This window comes from Hippopotamus amphibius, chromosome 4 (assembly GCF_030028045.1).
Source record: "Hippopotamus amphibius kiboko isolate mHipAmp2 chromosome 4, mHipAmp2.hap2, whole genome shotgun sequence".
Lineage (NCBI taxonomy): Eukaryota > Metazoa > Chordata > Mammalia > Artiodactyla > Hippopotamidae > Hippopotamus > Hippopotamus amphibius.
This window is the reverse complement of record NC_080189.1, coordinates 42,566,012-42,587,407: the sequence shown is the minus strand read 5'-3', so window position 1 is coordinate 42,587,407 and position 21,396 is coordinate 42,566,012. Positions and strand designations below refer to the sequence as shown.

The 21,396-nt window shown below is 49.9% G+C and overlaps 1 protein-coding gene across 2 annotated transcripts in view; it reads left to right on the top strand.

Annotated features, from left to right (window-relative positions):
• EEPD1 (endonuclease/exonuclease/phosphatase family domain containing 1) overlaps positions 1 to 21,396 on the top strand; it is a 123,192-nt gene that overhangs the window by 100,704 nt on the left and 1,092 nt on the right. For both annotated transcript variants that reach the window (XM_057731565.1, XM_057731566.1), the window contains exons 4-7: positions 9,054 to 9,164; positions 12,275 to 12,409; positions 14,602 to 14,740; positions 19,595 to 19,789. In XM_057731565.1, coding sequence (XP_057587548.1) covers positions 9,054 to 9,164; positions 12,275 to 12,409; positions 14,602 to 14,740; positions 19,595 to 19,789 — 580 coding nt within the window. The remainder of the gene's footprint in view (positions 1 to 9,053; positions 9,165 to 12,274; positions 12,410 to 14,601; positions 14,741 to 19,594; positions 19,790 to 21,396) is intronic.

Below are 21,396 nucleotides of genomic sequence, written 5' to 3'. Positions count from 1 at the left end.
TCTGATGTGCTGCGCTCCCCAGGAGAGCAGTGTCCCCAGGACCCAGGCAGCCTGCTGCATCGGTGAGGAACTGACATCAGCAGCGTGGTGGTGGTGTGGCTTTTAGCTCCAGAGAACCCCAAATTTGCAATACCTGTGGTGTATTGCACACATTATCACACAGGGCAGTTGGTTTAATTTGTGTTTCCTGAGCCGTCTCCCCTAAGTTAAGTGCACTTGGCCATTAGAGTTGGCCACCCTGGATTTCGTCCATCCTGGCCCTCTTGCCAGCAGTGGGTGACCTTGCCGTGTTCCCTTTCTGAGCCCTGCTTTCCTCACGTGTCACATGAGAGAATTATGAACTGCCTCACAAGGTTGTCGGTAGGATCAAATGTGATAATATGTGAAAACTGCCGAATAGCTGGCACTTGACGCTGGTTCCCTGCCCTCACCTTTCCTCCCGGCTCTGGCTCTCTCTCTTCCACAGGGTTCAGAAGCTAACTTGGTTGGGGATTATTGACCACCTAAGTTTTCGTACTGTTGCTGGATTTACCCAAACTTAACCTATTAGAATTACTACCTATTAAAAGTAAGCTCCTTCATGAAACTTAAAAGCTTTTGCACAGCGAAAGAAACCAGAAACAAGACTAAAAGGCAACCCTCAGAATGGGAAAAAATAATTGCCTATGAAACAACGGACATGGGATTAACCTCCAAAATATACAAGCAGCTCATGCAGCTTCATACCAAAAAAGCAAATAACCCAATCCACAAATGGGCGGAAGTCCTAAAGAGACATTTCTCCAAAGAAGACATACAGATGGCCAACAAACACATGAAAAGATGCTCAACATCACTCATCATCAGAGAAATGCAAGTCAAAGCCACAATGAGGTATCACCTCACACCGATCAGAATGGCCATCATCACAAAGTCTGGAAACCACAAATGTTGGAGAGGGTGTGGAGAAAAGGGAAGTCTCCTGCACTGTTGGTGGGACTGTAAGTTGGTACAGCCACTATGGAAAACAATTTGGAGGTTCCTTAAAAAACTACAAATAGAACTACCATATGATCCAGTAATCCCACTCCTGGGCATATACCCAGAGAAAACCATAATCCCAAAAGAAACATGTACCATAATGTTTATTGCAGCACTCCTTACAATAGCCAGGACATGGAAGCAACCTAAATGCCCATCAACAAATGAATGGATAAAGAAGATGTGGCATATATATACAATGGAATATTACTCAGCTATAAAAAGGGATGAGATGGAGCTATATGTCATGAGGTGGATAGAACTACAGTCTGTCATACAGAGTGAAGTAAGTCAGAAAGAGAAAGACAGATATTGTATGCTAACTCACATATACGGAATCTAAAAATGGTACTGATGAACTCAGTGACAAGAACAAGGACGCAGATGCAGAGAATGGACTGGAGAACTCGAGGTATGGGAGGGGGCGAGGGGTGAAGGGGAAACTGAGACAAAGCGAGAGAGTAGCACAGACATATATATACTACCAACTGTTAAATAGCCAGTGGGAAGTTGTTGTGTAACAAAGGGAGTCCAACTCGAGGATGGAAGATGCCTTAGAGGACTGGGATGGGAGGGTGGCGGGGACTCGAGGGGGGGAGTCAAGGAAGGGAGGGAATATGGGGATATGTGTATAAAAACAGATGATTGAACTTGGTGTACCCCCAAAAAAATAAAAAATAAAATAAATAAATAAATAAATAAAAGTAAGCTCTTATTTTAGGGAGTTTAGCAAGGAGTCTTCAGATGGGGTTTAGGGTACGTTAAGGAAACCTGATGCTGGTTTTGAGAGAGTGGAATCCATTCTTCCCGTTTGGGAGAAAACCTTTGGAAATTTAAGCCAGTGCCCTGTCGGTGCAGTCAACTTCGTTATGGAGTTCATGCGGCAATTATCACAGAGAAAGGGGGAGAAAGGAGTTTTAATGTTTCTGAGAATCCTGTATTTTCCCTCCCAGTTTTATACTTCTCTCCCCCCACCCTCCCACCTTTCCCTGTCTCCTCCACCCTCTCCTAGTGTTCTAGAATCATGCGGTGTTAGAACGTGGAAGTGTCCTTGTTTGGGGTCATCTCCTCCCATCCCTTCACTTTCTAGATGGGGAGATTGAGACCCAAAGAGGTCAAATGCCAGGGGTGCCCGGGGTCCGGAGCTCCTTCAAGCTCCTCTTCTTCCTGAAGGTGGCCCTCTGAGGACACTTCCAAAGCTACATGGAAACAAGCCCAGTTTTTTCTTTCAGTATGAGAAAATGATAGTTGTTCAGTGAGCCTCCAAGGGGCAGAGGAATGGCCCCCCCCACCCCCCGGGGACTCCAGGGCCTTTGGGGAGGCTCTTAGATGCAGCGCTGCAGCAGTGCTGGGTGAGGGGCTCAAAGCAGCCCTGGAGCCCCAAACACACGGCTCTCTGTCCCACTTTGCACCTGTCTCCCCTCTGGGATACGTACCTGTGTTTGCGTTTGAGCAAATGTGACTATACCTCGTCCTGGCTCTGTGGGAACAATCTCTTTCTCTCCCATACAGGCTGGGGGAGAAAGAGGAGTGAAAGCCTCTTTGCTTTTGCAGAAGCAAAGAGGCTTTCACGCTAAGTCCATGTTACATTCTGTGTGCGTGGCCTGCTCTGGGGAGAGGCGGGCCAGGGCTTTTTAAGACGGCTAAGGACCATTAAGGCACTTAGCGCTCACTGGGGCAGAGTGTAACTGAGTGTATGGCTGCCCCATAGGCAATGCGGCATCTTAAAGTCTAAATATGCCCGAAAAACTTTGGAATAGCCTTATTTGTTATAGTTCAGAGGCCAGATGTAATCGGTACTATATACCAGGCGTAATTCAGCGTTTGCGCTGCTCAGTGCTCTTTGAGAGCACATTAGCGTTTTTGATGCCCCTAACCGTTCCTTGGTTTCGCCCTCCGCGAGCTCACCGTCAGGTACCCGTAGATGTGCTGGCCTCTGATGGTGGCCGTAACGTGCACGCGGTGACCATCCTGGCAGAGCTAAGCCCCTGATCACTGTTAACATTTCAGAAAATGTCGTCTGTGTCCTTTGCTCCGTTTCCTGTAGTATTCAAGTGAAAGTGGAGTCTCTTGACCTTGCCTGACTTAAGACAGGGCTGCTTTCTGCTCTGATGTGTTTATCTCACCTCTCCTCTCCATCCACCACAATATACTGTGTTTCGAAGAGCTGCCGCTGAGTGCATGGTGGGAATTGGTGATTAACGAGCAGAAGACTCACGGTCAAAGAGACGTCACCTCCAGAATCAGGGAAGCAAACGAAATAGCCAACTCCGTGAAGCACCTTCATCTGGAAATTTGACCCAGAGGATTCTAAGTGAAAGCATACCCTCCCTCCCACCCCCCATCCAGGAAGCAGGGTGAGGGCGGCCACTTGGAGTTTGCTATGGAAACACCTGACTGTACTGGTGACGTTCTGTCTCCAGCTGACCCTGCGGTCGGCACCAGCAGCACATCTTTATAACTAGCTCACAGAGCCCCAGGTTTCCTTTCAGCTTAACTGGATGGGGAAGATGAAGGGACCACTGAGCTTGGTGGTGGCTGGATAGGCCACCAAGTGAGGTTGGAATGCCTTTCCTGTTGTTATTTGCCAGTCAGGACCAGATGAACTAAGGAGTATTCATTTCAGGAAAGGGGGGGGGGGTGCGGGTAGAAGGGAAGAAACAAAGTCCAAAGGTCCACACAAAAATCAGTTCCAAGTGACCTTGGAACATTTGGTCACTGAAGAGGTGAGCAGAGTCCAGGCGGACCCAACGGATATCACATCCTAAGCGTAGCCAAAGGAGTCTTGTCTTTTAGGACTTGACATTCCCGAATGCCAGCACCTTTGGCGTCTTGTAGATTGGAGTTTAAATGTCTGACTTGAGGCCCCTTATCGTCAAGGTGATGGGTAGGGTGGGTTTGTTCTCGACAATCAAGTTCTGCCATCTGTCCAGCTGGTTGTGGGGCAGGTGCTAAAGGATGATGACATCACCCCTTGGTCTGAAGTTCGAGAAACAAGTTCAGCCCGTGGGGTTTCTTGTAACTTATCCTGGGAGAGAGGAGTCACAAGGTGGTTCCGCAGAGACATGTGATTCATTTATTCAGCAGCTGTCTGTCGCGCGTCTGTGTGCCATCCAGCGGCACGCAGGCTCCCTCCACGCGTTATCCCGCGGGCGATCTGCAGAGGGCGGGCCTCAGGCAGATGCGTCCATGGGGCAGGGTGGGAGAGCTGAAATTGTATTTATTTGTTTTGAACAATAGAAGCTGTCTTTCTCTACCACAGGTTTTAAAAATGCAAAGGCCAAGTTCTAAAACAACGATTGTCTAGCCTTGTCGGAGCTTCTAAAACTTGGTTTAAAATTGCTCGGGGAACTTGTCAGAAGTGCACACCTTGGCCCTAACCTCAGAGATTCCGATTCAGTAAGAGTGGGGTAGGCAAATCTGTGGTTTGAAATAAGAGCCGGTGTGATTCTGACAGAGGCAGGTGGTGGTTAGCCCCTGGGACTCTAGAAACACAGGTGGCAGGTAGGGGGACTTGGTTGGGGTTTTGCATATCACAGTTACCTGGGAGGCTTTTTTCCATTCGCACCCTCCTTCCCCTTTCCATTTCCACCCTTTCTGCCCCTGTTAGCCACTTTTACTTACCAGTATTATTTCTTCCTTCTGATATGTGGGCGAAGCAGAAAATTTGAGAACCAGCCATTCTTTAAAAAAAAAAAAAAATCAACTTAAGGCAGAGTTCAGGGTGAGGGCTTTCAGAGGATGCCTTTGTTTTCCTTTGAAATTTTTGGGAGAAAGAATCTAAGGATTGGTAAAGGCCTGCCCGGCCCCACCTGTTCTGGCCAGAAGATGGGACGTCAGGAGACAGACTTCAGTTCACACTCCCCTTCTCACCCCTATCAGCTGTAGAATCTGGAAGGTAAACTCACTTATGTTTGGGCATAAGCTTTCTGGGCTGCACTCCGCTCCTGAATAACTGGTAGGATGCGGACTGTTGCACGGATAGTAGGGATGGCGTGTACAAAGCAGGAGGGCTCCAGAGCAGGCTTCTCCAAGCTTGCTGAGCTTGTGACTCACCCGGGGATCCTGTGAAAGTGCAGATTGCAGTGCGCTAGGTGTGAGGCGGGCCTGAGAGCTTGCACTTCTGACAGACTCCCAGGTGAGGTCGAAGCTGCTGGTCCAGGGACCACACTCTGAGTAGCAAGGATCTAAAGGTGCTCCCCTCCTTAGGTTTGCTGCGAACTGTTAGTGCAAACAGTCAGCGAAGTTAACAAGCTGGCGATTCTTTTTTCAGTCCTAGAAGTAGAAGAATTACCTACCCCTTACCTAAGGCTGATCGTGAAAATTGGGGCAAGGAACGCTTTCAGCCTTTATAAACACTGTTCTCCCTGGCCCCTTATATTATTACGCATCCCCAGTAATGTAAGAAATACTGAAGAAGAGGGCAGAGGGAGGGATCGTCTACTCTGTGGGCCGAGAGAGGTCATCAAGGGCAAGGCTTCAGATGTGCAAAGTATAGGCGGCCCTCAGGGTTCAGGGATCATGGTTCCTTTTCTCCCAGAGTTTACCTGTGAGGGAAAGGCTTTTAAATATAAAACAAAGAAAAAGGAGAATGTCCTTCCTTCATTCAATAACACCAACTTTAAACTAGAGTCAGAGTCACCTGGAGGGGCTGTTAAAGGCACAGGGCCAGGTCCCACCCGGAGACTAATTCAAGGGCATTTTAAGTTCCCAGGTGATGCTGATGATCACAGCTGGATACCAGCGCAAGCTTAGTCCCCAGAGTCCATCTTTGAGAGTGGTGTGCATGCAAAACAGTGTCAGCCTGTGCCACCTCCTCACAGTTCTGGCCCTTCCCATCAAAGTGGCATTGCCAGGAGTGGCAGTGTTTAAGCTGGGCTGGCGTCTGGGGAGTGAATGGGAGATTCACCTGTCCTCAGGTGTCTGAAGGTCCTGTGAGGGTCAGGAGAGATGAGCTTTCCAGCTGCCTGCAGATCCTCTTCCCAGCACAGCGTGGCCCCAGAGGCCGGGGCTCTCCAGTGTAGCTGGTTGGCTAATCACCTCAGGGGCTTTTTAAAACTAGAGCTTCCGGGGTGCATCCTCAGAGATTCAGGCGAGCAGCCAGTTTCGGGACCCCCTGCGTGGGGACCAGCGAGGCAGCAGATGGGCAGTGGAGAGCTGCTTTCCTTTTTAATGATTCCTGGATTCAGCTCTGATGATCATCCAGCAAGTAAATGACTCCCCGGCAGGAAATTGGACCTTCTGAAAGTACATTTGCCTGCTAGATCCCTAAAGTTAGAGTTGATAAATTCCACCAGCATTTCCCAAAGTACTTCATTTCCCACCCGAGGATGGCTACCAGCCAGGACCATCTGGCTGTGGGGATTCATCGCAGCTGAAGCCCCCCATCAGGAATAACACTGTCCGTGGCCACTGGGCGGTGTTGAAAGAGGAATGGATAAAAGTCACTGATGACCAAATCTCAGAGAGAACACTTCCCAGGCAAACTCAAAGTCAGGTTAAAATTGAGACAATTATTTAAATAATTAGCTTCAAGAAGAAATTCCTCCTTTTCTTTATCATACACGGGTTTGAGGGCGGTGGTTTTCCCTGGCGTTTCCTGGTTCACCAGCAGATGCTTGCAGAGCGTCACCGGGCGCCGTGCTCTGTGCCAGGTGGGCTTTATAAAGGTGACGCAGGGACAGTCCCTGTCCTTATGGTGTCCACTCGTAAACATGTAACTGCAAAAGCAGCATGAGTCCTAGAACGGCACACATCTAGAGCAGCCATCCCAGCAGGCTCCATCCTCCCCCGGTCTCCTTTTCTCCATAGCACTTGTCACTATGGAAATGACTGGCTGAGTACTTGCTTATGCCTTGTCTTCCCTCTTACAGCATGAGCAATGGGAGAGCAAAGACCAGAATGTTAGACCCTAGCCTCTCTCAGCCACTGGATGTGAGCCGCCCAGGAAGGCCACGAGTACAGCTCTCTGCAGCTGAGGCATTCCCAGAGGGGGCTGCCCCCTGAGTCTGGGGCAGATGCTTAGGGAGGACGTGGCAGCTGCAGTGGTTCTCAGACCTTAGCAGGCATCCGAAACACCTGGAGGGCTTGTTAGAACACAGGTCGCTGGGCCTCACCCTAGAGTTTCGGATCCAGTAGGTCTAGGGTGGGGCTAGAGAATTTCTAACAAGTTCCCGGGTAATGCTGATGCTCCTGGGCCCCAGAGCACACTTTGAGAGCTGCAGGGGTGGTGCGTCAGCAGAGCCGTCACAGCTTACCCAGTGGATAGATGGAAGGTGGTCAAATGACAGAGAGGCAGGGAGACCTCTAACAAGCTACACCAGTGACCCAGGTGAGATAAGACGGGGCTCTGAAACCGGCCACAGCAGTGGGACTGGAGAACAGAAGGAGGGCACTCCAGACACGTGTGATGCAGGGCGGGGCCTGGTGAGCGCTGGCCTGTGGGAGGAGAGGGAAGAGTCAGCACAGCTGGAAGGATGCGAATGCCAGGAACTGAGATGGGCATGGGGTGGGGGAGGGGAACGGTATGTTCCTTTGGGACCTGCTGGGTGTGTGCGTCTATGGAAACCTTCAGATGGGAATGTTAAAAAGGACGTTGAAATACAATTCAAAACTCAAGAGAGAAATCTGAGCTGCAGGTACAGATTTGGGGGCCTTTGGGATGGAGGTATGCGCTGAAGCTGTGGGGCTGAGTGAGAATGATTAAGGGCAGCTGATTAAAGAGATTGCGACGATGCCTCCGGAAAGAAGCCAAGAGACTGACTTGTAGGGCCGGGCAGAGAAAGAGATGAGTGGGGTGCTCCGAGGTGCGTGAAGCAAAGGGACAGGAGGTGTCACTGGGAAGGGGCAGTACCAGAGGTCAGAGCATCTCAAACGCTGAGCTCAAGTCTGACAACTTCTGGAGATCCCTCAAAAGAACCAACCCCAAGAAATGGGGTTGCGTTTGAGGAATGAGTTAGAGGAACTGCTCCACAATCTTGGAAGCCCATAGTTTTTCAACTCCTCATTTTCCTTTGCCTGAGCAATTTTATTTTGCCTTGATGGTAAAGTCGCCTTACAGTACCATACTGGTGGAACACACATGAACAAAAAAGCAGCTCAGCCTGCAGACACACACCGGGTGTAGAACCATCCACGGCAGGAGGACTCTCTTCTCAGAAGAAAACCTAGGTGAACAATATGCTGGTGCACGGTGAAGGGGGCGGGGGGTCAACTGGTGGTTTTGTTGTTGTTGTTGCTGTTTGTTTTTTTAATAAGTAATTTATTTAAAAAAACAAAAAACAGCTCCTTTTTTTCCCCCATTTGGATTGGAGTATAATTTCTTTATAGTATTGTGTTAGTTTCTGCTGTACAACAAAGTGAATCAGCTATGTGTATACATATATCCCCATATCCCCTCCCTCTTGAGCCTCCCTCCCACCCTCCATCACACCCCCATATTGAAGTATAATTGACTTACAGTATTGTATCGGTCTCAGATGTACAACATAGAGATGTGATATTTTTATACCTTATGAAATGACCACCATATTGAGTCTAGTCATCACCTGTCACCGTGTGGAGTTATTTCACTGTTACTGACTATATTCTGGGGCTCAGTTTTTACGCCTCTAATATAAGCACAAAAGACATCATGGAAAGACAAGGCAGCTGTATTCATCCTTTTTCCTCTTCATTTAATACTGATCTAGACCCTCCTGGGACCTTATCCACTGGTTTTACAGGGATTAAAAGGATTCTGACAACTCGTTTTGAACTATTTGTGGTAAAATGCCACAAAGAGAATCGATTACTGTGAGCTAAGAGTCCCCAGGTGATAATTGTGTATTTCACAGGTGGACAGCTGGCTTTTTAATTTGTGATGCTTGTTTTGTCATCCGGGTCTTCACAAACCGTGGTTTTTGAGAACACAGGGATGAAGTCTGACAAGGGTCTGAATCAGGCTGATGAGTCAGGATCACACGTTTTCTGGCTCCTGCAGTGGGAATGACTTTGGGTGGGAATACACACCGACTTGTGCTCTGTCTTTACAGTTCTGTGCGGAGCTGAACCAGCCAATCCTGCCCAACATCCGCAAGTGGAAGGGGCCCCGGGGATGCTGGAAGGCTGTTGTTTCAGAGACGCCCTCGACCCAGCTCCAGAAGGTACCCTCATCTGCAGAACCGGGATTTTCTTCCCATTTTCTTTTCCCCTGATCACAGACATTTAACATTTTCCTTTGCCAAAATCCTTGATGTAATTTTGTATTTCTGCCCATTTTTTAGCTCTCGGCCATTTGTTTCAAAATGCCCTGGTTCTCGTTTCCTGTTTGGATCAGGAATGCACTGCCGCCCAGACGGAAATGGGAGTTTGGATGTTGGGAGGAGAGGAGAAATCCTGTCTGGAGCCAAGGCAGCAAATGGGGTGTTTCTGTCCTTTGTCCTCCTAATCCCTTCTCCACAGTTCTAGCCTCTGCCAAGTTTGTGGAGAGCCTGTTGTTCATTGACTAAAAACTTCAGATTCATTTAATTCATACATGAAGCGTTTGCTTTCCGTGGTAGGAACTGTGCCCATAGAAATGGCCTGCGGAGATTTTCAGCAGATTTTGATTTTGAATTTTCTTTCATTAGTATTGCCCATATGGGTTTGGGTAAATCTCTGTGTGTATACATTTTCACTCCTACATGATATTCAAGACCAGTTTTTACTCACTTGAAATGTTCAATATCTGTGGAGTTTTTGATTTAAAAAAAAGACTCCTGATAATTAATTATGAGTGGATTATATCATGACATACTTTTCCTCTACATGCAGATGTTATATTTTTATCTCTAGTAAACCTAATATGTTTATAAACGCACATGACTTGTGCTTATCTGTGATATTGCGGTTTGGGGCTTTTAAATTATAAATGTTTACTGGATTAAAACTATCCAGTCAATAAGCTTATTGACAATAAGCTGTCTTTTCAGCTACTACTTTAAAGTGTGATATAAATCCTATTTCTCTGGGTTTTGGGGTTATTGCAGGTGGCAGCCAGTGTACATTCACAGGAGGCTGGAAATACAGCTGAACTGGAAGGTTTTTACCACTCTAGCCCATGGCTGTCCCTTCTCAGTCCACATGGAAATAATACTGATAGGGGAATTCCCTGGCGGTCCAGTGGTTAGGACTCCGTGCTCTCACTGCCGAGGGCCTGGGTTCAGTCCCTGACCGGGGAACTAAGATCCCACAGGCTAAAATGGTGTGGCCAAAAATAAAATAAAAGTAAACTTTAAAAAAAAATGAAAGAAAAGAAAGAATACTAACACCGCCTTGCTTTTTTTTTTTTCTTAATAGCACTTTGCATGTATGTGTAGGTTCACACACACAGTCTCTTACAGTCCACGTAACACACTTTATTCATCTGTTCAGCAATCATTAGATTCCTGAGTGCCAGGCACTGTGTCATATGCCAGATATTCATGGCAGGAAAACTGAACCCAGTGACCCAGCCCTGCCTCTTTTCACTCTCTGCAAGCCCAAGGGCTTGACTGAGCCTGACGGAGCCTGTTGGAGGGACAAGCCAGGTAACGCTACTCCAGGTCGGGGGTCAAGGCCGTTGGAGAACAGCGTGTGGCCGCCACTCAGATCTCTCAGCCTCAGTTCCTTCATCTGTAAAATGGGAGCAACAGCCCCTCCCTCAGCTAACAGGGTGGCTGTAGGATTTTAAAAGATAACGTGCATTGAATGCTTGATTAACAGACATAGGCCAGCACCTGGCAGGGTACACATGAGGCAGCAGGCAGGCCCGGCGGTGCTGGGAGCTGGTGCCTGTCTCAGGCTGCAGCTGGTCCAGTGTAGCCAGTTGTTGCCGAGGGCATCAGGAACCAGTGGTGGAAAGAGCAGGTGCATAGCCATATGAGGCAGGAAAGGCCCAGTCTTGCTGGGAACATGGGTGAGCAGGCATGAAAGGCAGCGTTGAACAGGGAGGTGCCCACCTGGAGGGCCCCTTGGGCAGTGGACAGCGGAGCCACTGAAGGCTTTTAAGCAGACGGTGACCTGAGTGGTACTTTAGGGAGGTTACTCCACACCTCTGCTTGGGAACCAGTAAAGGGAGGGATAACCCTCTGAAGCCAACAGGGCAAATACGTTTCCCTCACTTTACGCCTGAGGAAACAGGTTTAGAAAAGCAGAGTGGCTCCCTCAAGGTCCCAAGGCTAAGTGATTCCAGGGGACAAGACCCAGGTCTTCTTGTTCTTAAACTAGCACTCACTCCAGTGGGTGGGCAGGTCAGTTATTTTAAAACAGAAACGTGCATGGTACACAGAACTCTGTTCCCTCCTTCCCTCCTCTTCAGCACACACATGGCTGGGACCCAAGCTGGAGCTGGGGACTCCGCTGAGGCCACTCAGGATGTGCAAAGTCACTTCTCCTTTCGCAAGAGCATCACTGGCCTGTCAGATCCCACCCAGGCAGCAGAGCCCCCAGCAGCTGGGATGGGGGCAGGGAGGATCTTTCCTCTTCCCACGAGGCACCTGGTGGCAGCAGCGTGAAGTAGACAGGCTCAGAGTGGCCCGTCTGATGGCCAGAGGTGGCAGGGGTTTATTTAGCACCAGGCCCTTGACCCTGCCGACACCACCCCATCTGTCTGCCCCGCTCATTGGCCCTCACAGTGCCCTACACTGGGGCTTCAAACCCCCGTGTGCAGCCCTGTCCACCTGAGGAGAGCCCTGGACCAGTTCCAAACCTCTGGGGTGGTTAGCCCTGACCTCTCTGCATCCAGCAAATATTTATTGAACTTCTCCTAGGTGCCAGGCCCCAGTTGTTACAAGCAGCAACTAATCAGTAAGTAAAACCACCCCTCTGAGTCTTGTATTTGACCCTCAGCATTGGCATTTACCAGCTGCAGGATTTCAGAGAAGTTACTTAACCTCTCTGAGCAGCTGAGTCTTCATCTGACAGATGGGCATGTGTTGTGTACCTCACAGGATGCAATGATTAAAAAGATAACTCCATGTCTTATCTGGGCTCCTCCCAATCCTCCCAAAAGTAAAGCCCAGGCACCCCAGCTGTATGTGAAACTCTTCGAAATTGCCAGCCTGGGAAATTTCTTGGGGGGACAAGGAGGAACATGCTGTGGTTTTTGGATGGCAGGTAACCCCAGGACCTGGTGTAGAGCCTGCTGCCTCCCCCTTGTCTCCTGCTGGCCACGCCTGCGGCTTCCCCAGCTTGGGGCTGAGCCCTGCCACCGGACAGATCCCTCTGAACACTAAGGCCTCGTCTTCTCCCACAGGGTGCTGCGTTTGCGGGGTTCCTGTGGGACACTGCGGCCGGGGTGGAGCTGCGAGACGCCGCCTGGCAGGAGAGCTCACCTGGCAACGGGCACGGGAAGCCCACAGGCCCCAGCCCGTACCTCGCGAGGTTCAAGGTACCGCTTGCTCATGGTGCCGTGCAGGACCATTCCTTCTCAAAAGGAAACAAAAGTCCACTTTTGAACTGTGAGCCAGAGAAGCTCATCTCTTTGCCTTGGTTTTCTTCTTTCTCAGGGCTGGGTCAGTACGTACTCTTGGGGTTCCCTTGGCTAGCGAACGTGTCTAGAGCAGGAAGGAAGGGGATTTGGGGGGCTGTAGCTCTGGTGACTTTGACATCTGGGCAGGAAAGAGATCAGGTGGCTGCTTCCCAGACATGATAAACAGTAGACTCACCTGGAGAGATGTTCTTAAAATCAGGGTTTCCTGGACCCTGCCCCAGACACACAGAATGTCTGGTTTTCAAAAGCACCTCTCCTGCTTCTTCCGTTCTCCCTGCACTGGTTAAGGAGCCTGGGTGTTTGGGAATCGCTGGATTAGACGGCAGCAGAACTGCTCTGAGGACCCCCGTTCTCTTACCAGGGGTCATTTGGGTTTGGAAGGGGCTCAGAAGGAGCATCTGGGCGGCGGGGCCAGGGCAGCCCTGTCACGGACACCTCTGACGAGCCCTGCTTCACCAGAGTCGGGAGCAGCAAGCAGACTGATCTGAGCTGCCTCTCCCATTCCCCTCGCCGCCCTGGCAAGTATTAATGCACAGCAAACAGTCAGAAGCTGGGCAGCAGGAAGGAGGAGAAGGCAGCCGCTGAAACGCATCACCACGTCAGCAGTTGGCCTTATCCCAGGAAGTCACAGGGTCAGCAAGAGCGGTCCCCTGCCACAGAGCCCCGCCAGCCACCCGCGTGGCGTCTGGGACACCCCCTCCTCCATGCTCCGAAGTGGTTCTCAGGCCTGAGAGCTGCCACAAAGCCCCGCGCTGTGGCTCTCCGGCGGCACAGGGCTGGGGCAGCCCGCGTGCTAGGGGCTGTGGTGGCTCTCGTTGGGGTCTCGCCCGAGCTCACCCCCCCCCCCCCACACCTGTAGTTGCAGAGATGCTGACGTCTCGTGTGCACACACACACACCTGGGGGTGTCTGTGGGTTGTGCTTTGGGCACTAATGTGTAAGTCAGCCAGGCACCACCTTTGAAACCTCCTCCCCAGGTCGTGTTTTCTATGCAGAGTGGCTGTACTGGCTTTGGCCAAGCAAGGCAACAGGCAGAACCAGCCAGTGTCTCTAAGAGGCAGGCTGTTTTTAACAGCCAGTGAGAAATGCTATCAGGGCACGCGTTACTGGCCCAGACCCTCTAAATGAAGCAATCCCCTAGACAAGAACACAGCCTCCTGTACTTTGTGTCATATCCTAGGCCAGGCAAGTTGTAGGGAGAGAGATGTGGCTTTTCTCTCCAGGCAGGGTTTCCCTGCCCACAGCCTTAAGGTGGTTCCCGCACGGTCAGAGCCACAGCTGCAGAGAGAGTTCTCCCGGCTGGGCGGTGGTGGTGGTCAACTGGGCTCACATCTGTAAGACAAAACTGGCAGCCTCCACTTCCTGGGGGCTCCCTCTGCCCCACCCCTTCCTGGTAGAGTTTAGTGTTTGTTGTCATGACGAACAGAAGGGCAGGGTTGCCAAACCCAGAGCCGCTGAGCAGTGCTGCGGGGCTCCGGGGACGGACGCCAACCTTGTGCTTCTGCGCCTGCCCTGGGGATGCAGGATGGAGCAGAGCCTGTGCCGCCAGGGTTCAGCCAGCTTTCATTCTTTACATGTTTGAAGTCAGGTGAAAGTGAGCACCCGGGCACAGTGGTCTCTGGAGGGAAGAGGACACGGAGGGGTGGGGGAGGTACGTGGCGGTGGGGAAGAAGGTGGGGGCCCAGCAGTGGGTCCTGGCTGGGGGTAGCCGGCTGGCCCTGTGGGTAGGAGCTCCAGGTCTTTGTTAATAACCAGCCGTTACAGCCACCTCTTCCTCCTTCATAGTTGCTCAGAAGCAAAAAAGCAACAAAAATGTGGCATTTCTAGATGTGCCCAATTTTCCAGAGCCCCAGGGGGAGTAGGGGCTGCAATGTGGGGGGTACACTGATCGGACAAGATAGGTCTCTGTCCTGCAGGGGCTTCAGAGAGCTGTTCTGGTGGCCGCCTCGCCTTCTCTCCAGGGCGAGCTGGCCTTGTGTGCATTTACCATCATCAGTGTCGTGCGTGAAGCTATTCCTGGGTCGGAGGTAACGGACACAGGCAATAAGAGCATCTCAGCCTGTCCCTGAGGCTTTGTTTTCTGTTTCCCAGGTGGGAAGCCATGACTTGACCCTGGTGAACCTTCACCTCCCAGCCTTGACCCTCCCAGGGGGTGAGAACCCGAGCAAGAATCACAGTGACAGCCACCGCTGGGCTAGCTTCGTGCAGACCTTGCAGGAAACCCTGAAAGGTAGGAAACTGTCTTTCTCTGCAGCTGGGCCAGCAGCTCCCACTTCTGCAGGGCAGGCAGGCATCACCTCTTTGGAGCGTCTCCCCTGCCCCTTAGGCTGGCCGTCCTGTGGCCAGTGATGCACACTGAGCCGTGCACGGGAAACCACCACACCGCCTGCATCCTGGGGAGCTCGGCTGCCCCGTGCATGCCGACAGCTTTGCCTCTGTGGGTCTAGCGTGTGGGTTCCACGGTGTCGGCTTTGTGGCTCTTCAGTCTCTCTCTAATGGAAAGGATTAGGGGGAAGAAACTAAGTGATGACACCCTCCCCCGTGACACTCATGGTGGGCTCTGCTGCCCCAGGTGTGCCCCCATGGTGCCCCCTGCAGACCTGCACCTGCTCGTCTTGTGAAAGAGAGCCAGTGGGTGACAAGGGGCGGGGAAAGTCCTGACGAGCCGTAAGTTGAGTTTTTCTCCCTGGTGGGGTGCAGACCTTGTTAAAGGAGCCCTGAAGCTGACAGAAAGGGTGGATTTTAGTCTTAGCTCCTTCAGTGGCCGCAGGACATCCGGCACATCACCACGCTTCAAGCCCCATCTGATGGGGGCAACCTACAGGGCGTCCAGGGGCGTGGTACCCAGCTGAGCAAGGACCCAGCACCTAGTAGGGGCTCAGCGGACATGAGTTGACTCTAAAACATGCCAGAGGGATTAAGAGAACATTGAAAAGAGCAGACCTTCAGAAGAAAGATGTGCTCTCTACCTTCCAGGCTCTGCCCCACATAACACAGGAGGTTTTCTGTGTGTGGTTTACCAGGAGGAAAAGGTGACTCAGCTCTCATGACTGGGATGTGTTCAGTTTGGCTTGGTTTTCCAGAGCACTGAGCTGCTCCAGGTGAGGGTTCATAGCTGGAGGCCTGTAGTTCTCTCTCATGTTCTAGAGTCATGGTCAATATTCCCTGCTTGCCAAGCCTTTTTGTCCCTTGTTAAATTGGCCCCCCACAAGGTGATTTATGAAGATTTGGCTACAAAAATAACTCAAAGTACAAATTTACATTTTGAAAAGATTTTTATCATGGTAAAATATGTGTCACATGAAATTCACCATCTTAACCATTTTGAGTGTACAAGTCAGTGGTATTAAGTACACTTACATTGTTTTATAACCATCACCTCCATCCATCTGTAGAACTTTTTCGTCTTCCCAAACTGACACTCTGTACCCATTAAACATGAACTCCCCATTCGCCCTTTCCTCTCAGACCCTGACAGCCACCCTTCCACTTTCTGTTTCTGTACATCTGACCACTCTAGGTACTGTAAGTGGAATCTTATAGTATTTGTCCTTTTATGACTGGTTTATTTCACTTACATTATGTCTTCATGGCTTGTAGTATATGTCAGAATTCTTTTTTTTAATTAATTTTATTTTTTTATTGGCTGTGTTGGGTCTTTGTTGCTGTGCATGGGCATTCTGTAGTTGCAGGGAGTGGGGGCTACTCTTTGCTGCAGTGCACGGGCTTCTTGTTGCCATGGCGTCTCTTGTTGTGGAACACGGGCTGTAGGTGCACGGGCTTCAGTAGTTGTGGCGCATGGGCTCAGTAGTTGTGGCTTGTGAGCCTAGTTGCTCCTCGGCATGCAGGATCTTCCCAGACCAAGGCTCGAACCCATGTCCCCTGCATTAGCAGGCAGATTCCTAACCACTGCGCCACCAGCAAAGCCCCCAGAATTCTTTTTAAGGCCAAATACTATTCCAGTCATCAGTCAGTGGACACTTGGGTTGTTTCCATCTTTTGGCTGTTGTGAGTAATGCTGTTATGAACATTGATATGCAGCTTACATTTCAAACCGGGATGTGCTGTGACCATCGTTCTCCTTAAATTATGAGTCTTTGGGCTAAAAAAAAGTCAGAAAGATGCTTAAGTTGAGATACTTCATCCAAGGAGCAACTGTGTGGGAAATTGTTCATCCACAGCTACTCTTTAACCTGTTAAGAAGGATGACTTGATGGCTTTTAAATCTGTGGACCTTTCTATTGTTCTTGATCTCAAGCTTTTCCTTTTCTTTACACGGAAGCAGAAAGGAAAGATGCCAGTTCCTATCTACTCTGATAACCTTAGGCCCTCACTGTTTTTTTCTGATATCCAGGCAGGGATCAGGTTTTTGTCATAAAACCTGGGCAGGGTATTGTTCCAAGTTGCCAGGGGACTATTGACCCACAGCCTGGCTTGGCCTTGACATGCCACGTAAGGACAGTGACTCATGTCCCTGTGTCCCACTGCTTGTAACCGACATCCAGTTCATTGTTAGCTGGTGACATGGCACAGCCGAGGATTCAGGAAGTGCTGCAGCCTTCCCAAGGGGCAGTGAGGGTAAATCGATGAGCGAGACGGTTCAGCTGAAGCAAAGACGAAGGCTTTCTTCTGCAGGTTTCTTTCGGTCAGGGCAAACAGAGCCGATTTGATGAGCAGACCTTGGGCCTTGCTGCCTCTGTCTGGAATGGGCACCAGGTCGACGTCAGCGGGGGCTGGGGGTGGAGAGCCCATCCCCTGATGGAGTTTGCTTCTTTCAGACCCCACGGAGCCTGCTCTGTGACCTCAGCAAGCATGACCCTCCCCCAGTGGGAACCAGCTCCTGCTCTTTTCACCGGCATTTTATAAATCTAGGCTCTCTGAGGACGTCAGCGCCGAGCATTCTCCCCTCACTTCTGGAAACTTGTAGAATGACTAAGGAGCCCACCCTGGTGCACAGCTCCCTAGGAGAATTTAGGCCCTCGCACATCTGTGGATTCTCAGAGGCAAGGCCTGTCTCAGTGTCATCACCAAATCGCTTTCACCAAAAGAAGATGAGTTGTGAGAAACTAGACATTCCAGTTCAAAAAGAGCTATTATTTTTATTCCTGAAGCTACGCAGAGCTGGGTTTATTGACCCCTGACACCAGCATCTCTCCCGGTTTCAGAATTATCTTTTTTGGCCCCAATTTTTCAGGTCTGCATCCCAATGAAAACCTCTCTCATTATGTGGGAACCTTATGCCTCAGTCTTTCCTAACTTGTTTTTCTTGATAGTCAATAAGCAACTTTCTCTTTGTTCCTTTCAAAAATACACTGCACCTTAATTCTGCGGTTTTCCTCGTGCATCGCTCACCATCTCTTCCATGCGTGTTCAGCGCGCCCCTGCCAGGCAGCAGGCTCTGTTCCAGACGCGTGGGGCTTCTCCATCCCAGCTCTTTGGATTTGAGGGCTGGCTTGGTGGCTTTGGGCAAGCCCGTCCACCTCTCGGAGCCTCAGCCTCTTACCTGCGAGAGGGCCCGGCGCTCGGTGAGGGCTTCGTGGAGGGTCGTTAACCCCGGCCACGTATGCGTTGTAATTAGTATTATTCTCAAGTTGGCTTTCCTGTTGGAAGTTGGCACTCTTCTCAAGACAGCTTGGTTGGGCTCGCCCTGCTTTGGGTGCCAAGGTTGTTACGACCTAGCGTGAGGGGTACAATTACCTCTCTGTTGGTCACACAATAGCAGCAGGAAAGGCTTCCTCCCATCCCCTTCTGTCCCTCACGCCCCCCGGAGGAGGGCGTGGTGTGCAGTGCGCGAGTGCCCTCTGCTGGTGGCTTGTGTTATTTCACGTTCGCTTTCCCTGGCCATTATTATTGCAACACATTGGTGTCCAGGAAGACTTTGCCGAGTGTCTCAGATGCATCTGGCCCTTGTTTATGAACTGCTTTCCTTAAAGGTTTCCTTCAGGTGCAACAGAAACACTGCTCCCTGTGATAACATGGCTCCTCTGAAGGGAACCTCGAGACAGGAAGTGACGGTCAGGCAGTGGATGGGAATCCCAGGGAGCCTAGCTGGGGCCCACTGTCCTTGCTGAGTGTCTCCTCACTTTGGAAAACACTTCATAACTATCCCATTTACTCTAGTAAATCAAACTATGAGAGAAATATTGAAAATACTTCAAAGAGAAAAGCTTTCCACTTGGGCCGTGTATTAGTGTGCTAGGGCTGCCATAACAAAATACCACAGACTGGAAGGCTTAAACAACATTTATTTTCTCACAGTTCTGGAGGCTGGAAAGTCCATGATCAAGGTGTTGGCAGGGTTGCTTTCTCCCGAGTCCTCTCCTTGGCTTGTAGATAGCCATCTTCTCCCTGTGTCTTTCCCTGGTCTTCCCTCTGTGCTCAATAAATGTTTGTTGAGCTTTTGTTAATTTTCTGGGCAAGACCCTTAGGGCTTTTTGTGCTATGCGATTTGGTACCCATGATCCAGAACAGAGGTGATCTCTGTATCACACTGCCCCCCCCATTTCCAAGTGTGTCACTAACCTACTCTTCAGGTTTGCATTTTTTGAGGGGTTTTTTTGCACAAGAAATTTGGAAAAATTGGGAGAATAAGAACCATGCCACAAAAAGAAATGATACAAATGAACGTATTTACAAATCAGAAACAGACTCACAGACTTAGAGAACAAACGTATGGTTGCCAGGGGGAAGGGTGGAGGGAAGGGGTAGTTAGGGAGTTTGGGGTTGACATGTACACACTGCTACATTTAAAAATGGTCGCCAACAAGGAACTACTGTGTAGCACAGGGAACTCTGCTCCATGTTATGTGGCAGCCTGGATGGGAGGGGAGTTTGGGGGAGAATGGATACATGTATATGTATGGCTGAGTCGCTTTGCTGTGCACCTGAAACTATCACAACATTGTTAATCGGCTATACTCCAATATAAAATAAAAAGTTAAAAAAAAAAAAAAAGAACCATGCCTAGTGCTGACCTTGGGGAGTCAAATCAGGGAGTCATGGTCCTACTTACAGAGCTGTGGTCAGGGTTAGGTTGACTTCCCACCACCTCTTGCATTCCTGAATTTCTTTCTTCCACTTCCAGGAGAAAAAGATGTGATAGTTTTGGGGGATTTCGGCCAGGGGCCGGAGAGCAGCGACTACGATATCTTGAGGAAAGAAAAATTCCACCACCTGATCCCCGCACACACTTTTACCAACATCAGCACCAAGAATCCTCAAGGCTCGAAGACTCTGGACAACATCTGGATCAGTAAAAGCTTAAAGAAGGTTTTCACAGGTAAAGCACAAGTGCTGTTCAGAAACGGAGTAAGAGTCATTTGTCTGAGCTGACCGTTCTGTATTGTCTGGTTTGAGCAGGCGTCCAAGTGACCTTCCCTCCTCTGTGGGCATGGGTCAGGTTACTGTTTAAGTGGCTGTGTAATTATCATTCAAACAGAGCCACTTTTAAAAGTGAAGGGGGAGACTTCCTTGGTGGTCCAGTGGTTAAGACTTCACCTTTCACTGCAGGGGGTGCGAGTTTGATCCCTCATCTGGGAGCTAAGATCCCAAATGCCTCACAGCCAAAAAACCAAAACATAAAACAGAAGCGATATTGTAACAAATTCGGTAAAGACTTTAAAAATCGTCCACATCAAAAAAAAAAAATCTTTAAAAGAAAGAAAGAACAATGCCTTGTGTTCAAAAAAAAAAAAAAAAAAAAGAGTGAAGGGGGTGTGAAAAATAATTAAAAGGCATTCACTGATCTACAACAGGGACAAAGCAAGTGTGTCCTGGGCAAACCTGGTTCTGGACTGCCAGCATCCCCCAATTCCAAGAGGAGCTGATAACTTAGCCTGATTTTAAGGACACTTAGTCCTTCAGCAAACACTCCTCAAGCCCTGTCACATTCAGGCGCTGTGTTGTGGTCGGAGGTTTACTGACATGCCATCGGTGCCCTGAGGAGCAGCAGTTGGAGGTGAGCTGACATGTCACCTGGCATCATGATAGGATGGAGAAGTGCTTTAGACAGGATTCCACCAGGACCAGGGTGTGGTGGGTAATCTCAGCACTGAAAAGCACTCCCCTGCAAACCAGTCACTTTCTGAGCAGACTGGGTCCTGAAACAGTCATAAACAAAATATAGAAGCAACAGTAGGGTCTTTTGATGAAGGACAAGAACAGCTGTTCTCAGTTCTGCCTGGAAGCTTTGCTGAGCACCGATGGATGCAGATTATACTTCAACGAGACATTAAAAAATTTTAGGTACCAGTGCTGAGGTCCCACTGTGAGACCCCAATGTGCAGCCAGGACTTAGATCCTCAGACCTAGAATTTTCAGTCCTGGGCACCAGTTTCCTGTTGGACTGTGTCATGGGAGGATCCAAAGGACGAAGAAAGTGGGTCTCAGAGGGAGTGACAGCCGTCAAATTAGGTGAGAGGCAATTTGCAGAAATGCACTGCTGGCCAGACCGAGGCCATTGGTGGCTGCCGGGCTGCCTGGAGGGTCCTCTGGGAGGCAGTGCTCTCACCAAGGGAGCTGGAGCGCCCAAGGACGTGGGGACAAGAGGAAGGCAGAAATCATTCCATGTGCCCCCTTGCTCTTAAGCTGTAGAAACCTAGGTGTGGGGAGGAGTTGCCCCCATCACAGAGCTGTCACCTGGGCAGGCGCAGCTCATCCCAGAACCCAGGCCTGGGTACACTTAATTATCTGCGGCTGTTCTCACTGAGGGCCGTGGCAGTGCTTCCAACGGCACTGTCCTGGCTTTTGTGACGATTTCATTGTTTCTTAAACGTACCTCCTGCTTCATATATTTCTAAATCTTGACTTTAAAAATACCTTTACTTTCTCATAAACGTCTGTAACTTTCTCTTCTTCACTCTTTTTGTAGAACTTCCTCCCTCCCCC